The sequence below is a fragment of the Sorex fumeus genome, unplaced genomic scaffold, assembly GCF_029834395.1.
Source record: "Sorex fumeus unplaced genomic scaffold, SorFum_2.1 ptg000178l, whole genome shotgun sequence".
Classification (NCBI taxonomy): Eukaryota; Metazoa; Chordata; class Mammalia; order Eulipotyphla; family Soricidae; genus Sorex; species Sorex fumeus.
The window spans coordinates 502,793-511,373 of record NW_026606235.1 but is presented as its reverse complement, the minus strand read 5'-3'; the positions used below and the strand labels follow the sequence as shown (position 1 = coordinate 511,373).

The window sequence follows — 8,581 nt, the reverse complement described above, 5'->3', positions numbered from 1 at the left end:
GGCCCCGGGCCTCTCTGCAGCAGGAGACAGCCAATCCCCGGACTGGCTTGGCGCGCGGGTCCGAAGAGGACAATGCAGAGCGGTCCTGCGCCCCCCAGAGCCTGTCTAATAAACAAGCATGGGCTCCACCTGGAGTGACTGGCACGGGCCGAGCTTGGGGGCAGCTGCAAGCAGCAACCATGTGGCCTTGGCTTTGACCTTGTGACAGCCAGCGCTGGACAAGGCGCCTCAGCTATTGACAGGGTCCTTTCAGCAGTGGTTCGGAGGGAACTTACCTCTAGCAGTGACTAGATTACATTTACTGGGGCCCTGGGGGAGACTGAGCCCTGTGCATCCTGTGCTGCTGGCCAATACCCAGTGTGCGGCGTATCGCATCACAGGCTCCTCTGGCTTCCTGCCTCTGAGTACGGGCACTCCACCCCGGAGTGGGCCGTGGGTTCCCTGTTCCCTGGAGAAAGGACCTGATGGGCTCTTTTTTTACCTACCGACTACCCCCGCCAACTTAAACCATGTTCACATGTGGGACCCGTGAGCCAGGTTGTTAAGAAATCATTCACTGAATCCCGAAGCTCGTTTGCAACATGATCACTGTGGCACTGTCACTGTCACAGGGATGTCTGTAAGTGCAGCTTCCATCCTCAGGGAACTGTGTCATATCTGAACTCGTCAGTTATTAGACGTCCATCAGTCCGGTGCTTCTCTCACCTCGGGGTGGGGCGGTCTGCTTCCTGATTGGCGCTGCCAGTTCCCTCAGCCCTGCTACCATAGGTGAGACTTTTAATTTCCACTACTACATGCCCTACTTCTCAGGACCACCACGGGGAAAACACGTCATTTCTACTTGCAAAAACAAACAAAGGGCCCGCAGATAGAGCCAAAGTTGACCTACGTAAGCTATTTTGTTTTTGGCAATCACCCAAGCTTTGCAGCTTTCTGAATGTGCAGTAGTGGGGAGGGGGTTCAGCCTAACGGTCCTGGTTCCCAACCCTGGACCAGCGGCAGGCACGAGCTCCAACACCCTCACCAAGGTTCCCACTCCCCATGTCCCTGCCTGAAATACTTCCATCCAGGCCAGGGACTGCCCGCCTGCCCTTCGTGGATGAGTCTGAAAGGAGCAGCCAGTCCTCAAATAGGACTGGAAGGATGGAAAGGTGTGAACTGCATGTGTTCATTCTGGCAGTTTATTGAGCCCCCAGAGGACACAATTTGACCCTCCGAGCCCGGTCACCTAGGGAGCTGGGACAACTGAAGGCAGGTGGGACTCCATTGGCAAGGCCCTCCCATGACAAGTACAGGGGTGGCCAAGCGGCCCCCACACTCACTTTGTCCGGGGGGCCACTCTGGAAGGGAAGAAGGACCATAATAGGTTCCTGGGGGGCAGTGGGCTCCTCTGCACCGGCCACTCTGTCCTCCCTGAGCCTCTGCTGGGTCCCACTGCCACCCACAGGCCGTGTGGATGCCTCCCTTTTGGAGAGGAATACTGGCACGAGGCTCCCTCTGCCCCCGTCCTTCCCGAGTTCACTGGACAGCCGGCCATTGTCTGACATGCCCACTGCAGTCATACCCACCCCCACAGCGCAGCCCCCACCCATCCACTGGCAGCGGCTGGCGGGCCTGTCAATGGGCCTTGTGTCCAGCCAGGGCAGCAGCCGAACCCGGCTTCCACCAGTCCACTCGCAGGGTTCCAAGCTTGAGAGTCCAGGGTCCTCTGTGACCTCAGCGGGGATGATGGTCCGAGGTTCCCCATCCTCGGTCTTGAGCTTCATCCTTTCAAGATGACCTTGATGGCTTTGAGCTCATCTTGGTTGAGGGGCGTCAGATTAAACCCCTTCAGCTCTGGCTTGCCTGTGGAGGAGGGAGACAATCTGCTCAAGTCGGGCGCTCAGGCCACCACACCCTGGGCCGGGCTGAGGAGGAGCCTCGGGCCCGCCTGGGACGCAACACCTGCCTCTCCCCACACCAGGCTGTTGCAGCCCTGGGCCTCTCTGCGGGAGCTGGACAACCCCGGAAACTCAGCTCGGAGCTCCGGGCCCTGCCAGGCCTAGAACGCAGTGAGCTCGCCCAGGGCTGCTCGTGGGACCGAGACCTAACACTTGCCTCTAGTGTGGCGGCCACCACTGCCCACAGCTTCAGAGCCACTCATATGCCGTCCTGGCCTCGCCCAGCTGGGAAAGACGTCCCTGCCTCACCCTTCCAAGCCCTCCCCAAGGGCCCTTCAAAGGGCTCCCCCCAACCTGCTCCCCCTATTTCTAGCCCTCCCACGCCAGTACCTTGGGCCTCAAAGAGGCGGTTGACCTTCACTTTCAGGCGTTTCCGGATTTTGTCAATTTCTTTATTCAGATGTTCCTGATCTGAAGGAAAACACAAAGGATAAGGTTAGGCTACAGACACGCAGAGGGCGTGAGGGACCCAGCATCTGGAGAGCCAGGGCTCTGAGCACTCGGGAAGGAAAAGGCCTTCAGAGACCAACTGCAGGACCACAGCCAGAGACGGGAGTGGCCTGCCCGGGCCTTTGTGGGCACCTGGCATAGGCTGGCCCTTCCCGGATGGGCCCTCCTCAGGACAGAGGCTGCGGAGGGAATAGCAAGGTTTCAGCTGTGGGGCGGTCACAGAAACTCCCAGCGTCAGAACACGATGGTTGTTAAGACTTGAGGACAGATGCTCCTCCGTGGTCGCAGGCCCTGGAGGCTGGCTCCCCTTACAATCTCCATTCTCAGCTCAGTCTCAGCAGTAGACGTGAATAAAGTTCCTGCTGCCAGGCTCTCTGGTGGCTTTGGGTAGCAACATGACTTGGTTTTATTTATTTTTGGTGCTTGTGGTCACACCCAGCAATGCTGAGAGGTTACTCCTGACTCTGCACTCAGGAATCACTCCTGGCTGTGCTCAGGGGAGCATATGGGATGCCCAGGGATTGAACCTGGATTGGCCGCATGCAAGGCAAATGCTCTACCCGCTGTACTATCGCTCCAGCCCTAAATGTGATGCAGTTCTGCCCAGGAAGTGGACAACCTTAATTTCCCAAATAAGCCAAGGCTGCATGTGGACCAAGCCCCTGCCTTACCCCGTCTGCACATGCACAGGGGCCTGAAGGGACAGACTATCGCGGGGGTGTGCCAGGCGCACATGGTCTGTCCTCAGCAACTGCACTCAGAAGACCGCACCCCTTTAGAGACACGCTACCAGCCGTCACATGGACACTAAGTCCCCCATCACCTGCACCCTCTAACACAATCCCCTTGCGTCGGGCTGTCCAAGCCTGACTGTCCTGTCTGGGTGAAGAGGATAATGGTATAACTCGGATGGAATTGGGAGGGCACCACGTTCAAGTCAGTCAGAGGGAGGAGGACAGAACCTGATGATCTCACTCATCTGTGCACAGACAAAACCAGGGAAAAGGCAGTTGGAGCGATGACAAACCCTTGGCCTCGGAGTGCAGAATTCAGATGGCAGCAGCGGGGTCAAGAGAGGGGACACGAGGCTGGGGGCTGGGAGGGGCTGGGCAATTCGGCGGTGGTAGAGGTGAAGAACCATAAACTATTGTAACCGGGACGGAGAGAGTACAGGGGTGAAGGGACCTACCGTCCATGCAACCAACCCAGGTTCCACCTCTGGCACCACGTATGTTCCCCCGAGCAGTGCCAGGAGTGATCCCTGAGCACAGGGAGGAGGCAGGCCGAAGCACCGCTGGGTGTGGCCCCAAAGAACAACAAAAAGCCAAGGCTGGAAGGGTGAGCAGCCTCACCCCTAAGCCACCCCCCGAAAGCCTTTACCTTTCTCGAGCATTTCCTTTGTCTCCGGGTGAGACATCTTGATAAACATGTTCCCGAAGCAAACCGCCACATCTTCTGAAATGACAAAGGGCCGACTCTTCAACAAAATCATCTCTGAGCACTTACCACTCGCCCTGCAGTATTTGAGAGGCCCACACAGAGCTGGCAGTACAGTGGCGGAGAGGGAATAAGCGAGCAGAGACTCAAGGTGACAGATACTGACGGGTCTGAACACTTAAAGAGGGGCTGGAGAGGGCACTTTCCTTGTACGTGACCGACCTGGGTTCGATCCCCGGCATCTCACATGGTTCCCCGAGCACCACCAGGAGTAATTTCTGAGTTCAGAGTCAGGAGTAACCCCTGAGCATCACCGGTTATGGCCCCCAAACAACAAATAAAACCAAAAAGAAAAAAAGTAAGGTGGGAGAGAACGCCGGTGCCTCTATCAAGAGGGACATATTTGTGCAGGTCCCCAGAGGTCTCTGGATATGTGGCTTCTGAGGGGAAAGATCACTTTCCTACACAACAAGCCAGCACCTAATGGCCTATCACGGGGGCCCGAGTCTTGCAGACGTACGAGGCAGGCAGAGAAATGGGAATGGCACAACTGAGTCTCATGCTTGGGAAGTAAGGACACCAGCAAGACAGGCTTGAGAGATGGGGAGGAGAGAGGAGGACGGAGAGTCCCAGGGGGTGTGGGTCCTACAGGCTCCTGCTTCAAGAAGCAGCTGGAAGCTTCCGAATTCCCCATGCTCTGTGAACAAAACTCTCCCTTCCCCTGGAGCCTCAGGACCTCGGTCATAGCCCGGTCTCTCTTCATCATGGCGCGACCTTCTCCTTGTCGACTGTCACAGCTATCTGGCCTCCTGGAAGGAGGCGCCATCCCTTCTGCCGATGCCCAGCCCACGTCCAATTCCTTCTGAAATGTCCTCCCAGTTTTCAGTAATATTCTTGATTCCTTTTACCCACTTGGGGAACACAAGGACGGGAAAGTGTTTTCCACATCCTTCACCCAGCACCTTCCTACACGACAAGCCAGCACCTAATGGCTGTCACCAGGGAGAGCAGCCGAAACCCTGAGCCACGCTCACACTGACATTCTCCGAGTGGGTTCCTCCACCCGTGGCCTCCGGCTGCTCCCAACCAGGATGACTTTGCCTGCCATGACAGCAAACTGGCCAGGCCTCAGGGCAGCAGTCGGAAAGCCGCGACTTACCGGAGAGGCTGAGATCCCGCTGCAGGGCCCGCAGACCCTCCCGGTTCTGATTCCGTTTGGTGTCCAGGTCCACGATCTGAAAAGCACGGGAGGGCACTCAGTCATCTTCGACCCCAACCTGGCAGCTCCCGCGAGACCACAGGCTGTTAGAATCCAACAGAGCTGAGACGGCACAGGGATTAAAGGCTCAGGCCTAGCATGCTGCCAACCCTGGGTCGAGCCCCAGCACCACATGGTCCCCAAGCATCGCTGGGTGCAGCCCTGGAGACCCCCGGCCACCACCAGGACAGCCCTGGTAATCTCTGGCACTGCAGGGCCCGAACAGCACCACCTCCTCCACGCCTGCACGGAACCACCAGACCAAGAATCTCTGCAAGGGACCCTGGGGCCTCCCAAGCAACGCCTGGGAGACCCCCACACGGCCTGGGAGACCCCCACACCCATTAAAAAAAGAAAAAGCCTGAGAGAAACAAGAGACAGTGTTCCTGGGTTACTTTCTATGTCCTGCCTGTTTCTTCCCCCTGCTCTGTTCCTGGGCTAGAGTGATAGCACAGCGGGTAGGGCATTTGTGCGTGCGTGGCCAACCAGTTTCGATTCTTCCACCCCTCTCAGAGAGCCCGGCAAGCTACCTAGACTATCCCGCCCGCACAGCAGAGCCTGGCAAGCTCCCCATGATATATGTGACATATGTTTGGCTCGATATGCCAAAAACAGTTACAACAAGTCTCACAATGGAGACATTACTGGTGCCCGCTGGAGCAAATTGATGAACAACGGGAGGACAGTGCTACAGTGCTCTGTTCCCAAGTCCAAAAGACTAAGCTTGGTGCCCCACCCCCTCACTGCCCTCTCCAAACAGTACTGGGTAAATATGTGCTCATTAAACCCATCAGACTACTCTAATCCACTAGAAAACAAGGTTATTTCAGAACCACCCAGGCACGGACAAGCTCCTCTGGCTCTTTCTGACCTAGTGGCAGAAGGAACCAACGGCACTCCTGTGGGGGGATGTGTGTGTGTGAGGGGACACAGACAGTTCTACATGACAAGGTGACAATGTGACATTCTCAGCTGGAGAGCTTCAGAGCTGATCCCCAGGCTGGCATCCTGCTGCCTGCTCAAGTTGCCTAAATTCGCCTCTTTTCCCCTCTAAACCCTGGGAACACTCCAGACCTCACAGGTTTGGAGCCAGAAGTCAGCACAGTCTCCGAGGCCCGTCATCCCCAGCACACCTGGAGGCAATGGCCAATGGCTCGTCCCCCAAGTCAGCCCCTTCCCAGGAGGCCCTGAACAATCCCCTCCAGTCTACCTGGAGAGGATCAGTGCCACTCCCGGCACCGCCCGCCCCACCATGGCCCACCCTCCTGCACCAGTCATACCCGTCTCTCACTGTTCCGGGGCAGGAACCAGACACCGGCGCCTGGGTCCCCTCCATTCCGCACCAGAACGATCTCTTAGCTAACAGACCAGCACCTCCGCCTGCCCTTCCTACCAACTCCTTCCCTCCATTTAGAACCAAGGGCCACCTTCCTCCTGCACCTCCATCACTCAGGCCTGTGGTCCTTCCTCTTCTCCCCTCAAGTCCTTGACAGGGGCCCCCAGGACTGCTTTCTGTGGCAAGTAGTCAAATAATCTTCCAACTCCTGTCCAGCATGATAATTCCTAACTATTATCGTCAAGAACTGAGTGTTGAAAGTAGGTAAAGGGATGTACACGATAACCTTTCAGGATCTATATTGCCAATCACAATGCCCAAAAGGAGGAAGAGGAGGGGGAGGGGGAGGGAGAGGGAGAAGAGGAAGAGAGAAAAAGGCGGGGGGAGGGAGAGAGAGAAGGAGAAGAAAAGTGCCTGCCATAGAGGCAGGCTGGGGTGGTGGGGGTGGAGGTATTTAGGGGGTGGTGGGAGGGAAGGGGGGGGACACTGGTGCTGGGAAATGTACACTGGTGGAGGGATGGGTGCTGGAACACCGTATAACCGAAACCCAATCATGAACAGGTTTGCAAGGGTCTATCTCACGGTTATTTAATTTCAACAAATTAAATTGTAACCTGCCCACACGGCAGAGTCTGGTAAACTCCCCGTGGCCGTACCCAGTATGCCAAATACCAGTAACAATGATGGGTCTCATTCTCCTAACTCTGAAAGAGCCTTGAATATGGCACTTTTTAAAAATCTCAGGGCTAGGATGAAGGAGACGTTACTGGGGCCTGCTCGAGGCAATCGACGATTACCAGGATAGTCGTGATCGTCGTGAACAAATTAAAAATAAAAACAACCTCCGAGGCCGGCGGTGAGGGGCAGAGCGAAAGGCCGCGTTCACTCCAAGGGGCCGAATCAAAGTGCTGGAGGGGCGCGGGCCGGGCCTGAGCCCACCTGCCTCCCTCCGCCCGAGACCCGCGTCCACGGCCCTGGACCCACTGGTCAGCTCAGGGCCAGCCGGCGCCGCCACGGGCCCCCGCGTCTCCCACCTGCTGCTTGTCGGCCAGCACGTCCTCGGCGAGCTCCTCCACCTCCGCCAGGTAGCGCAACACTCGCTCCGCCTCCGGGGACAGCATGATGCCGAGTGGTACCCAGAGGTACCCAGCGGCGCAGCCGACCCCGCACTCCTGCGCTGCGACGTCTCGACCCGCCTGCGCATGCGCCGCGCTGAGCCCGCTTCCGGCGCGCACGCGCAGATCTGGGAAGCATGGAGGCGAGTCACCGGAGGGCGGCGCTCGGCGGGCACGAGGGGCGGGGTCTAACTTCGGGGCGGGGCTGCAGCGCCCCCTGCAGGACACAAAGGTACCTTTCCCCTCCGCGAAGACCCAGCGCCCAGCGGCCGGTCACTTCATTGCTCCCTTCCAGGATTTCTTGAGCTTCCTCCGACGATGGGGAAGTTTTTAGGTGCTGAGGATGCGGCAGTCAACGAAACAGACAACTTTCCTCAAACAGCTTCGTCCTAGCTGAGTTACACCGACAATCAATCACAAAACAAAAACTGCAGCGGAGAGGGGCGCTTGCTTTGCACGCACTGGACCTGGGTTCCATCCCTCCGTCACATTTGGTTCCCCGAGCCCTTGGCAGGAGTTACACCTGAGCACCAAAAGCCAGAACAAAATAAAACTATAGGGGCCGGTGCCATAGCATAGCAGGTAAGGTGTTTGTATGCTATGACCCGGGTTTGATCCCTGGCACCCCATATGGTCCCCCAAGCACCACTAGGAGTGGTCCCTGAGCGCAAAGCCAGGAGTGAGCCATCAGTACCGCCAAGTGTGATCCCCAAACAAACAAACAACAAAAAACAAAAACGCAAGACAAATTTGAAATATTATATATAGGGACTAGAGACATTGGACAGGGTTATGCACTTCTTGCTTTTGGTACCAAATATAGTATAGATCCCTGATCACCGCCAGCTGTGACCCCTGAACACAGCTGGGTGTGGAAATATAGAGATAGGTAGGTAGGTAGGTAGGTAGATAGACTGACCCTGGGGTTTGTAGTGTCCACTTACACATGGTTGTGGGTTCCCTCCCTGCAACCATTCCCAGGTTCCACTCTCATTGTTTCAGTGTTAGTTGGTTGAATGCATGGATGCAGAAGCCCATGTGCACA

General features: G+C 56.9%; 1 protein-coding gene across 1 annotated transcript; it reads right to left on the bottom strand.

Moving 5' to 3' along the window:
- Nucleotides 1–1,570: 1,570 nt before the first annotated feature.
- LOC130017185 (p53 and DNA damage-regulated protein 1) lies at nucleotides 1,571–7,563 on the bottom strand. The gene is made up of 5 exons (XM_056107891.1): nucleotides 7,456–7,563; nucleotides 4,987–5,062; nucleotides 3,771–3,845; nucleotides 2,271–2,351; nucleotides 1,571–1,845 (listed from the first exon to the last, which is right to left on the bottom strand). The coding sequence occupies exons 1-5, from the start codon at nucleotides 7,540–7,542 to the stop codon at nucleotides 1,763–1,765; spliced, it is 402 nt and encodes a 133-aa protein (XP_055963866.1). The 5' UTR covers nucleotides 7,543–7,563; the 3' UTR covers nucleotides 1,571–1,762.
- Nucleotides 7,564–8,581: the final 1,018 nt, after the last annotated feature.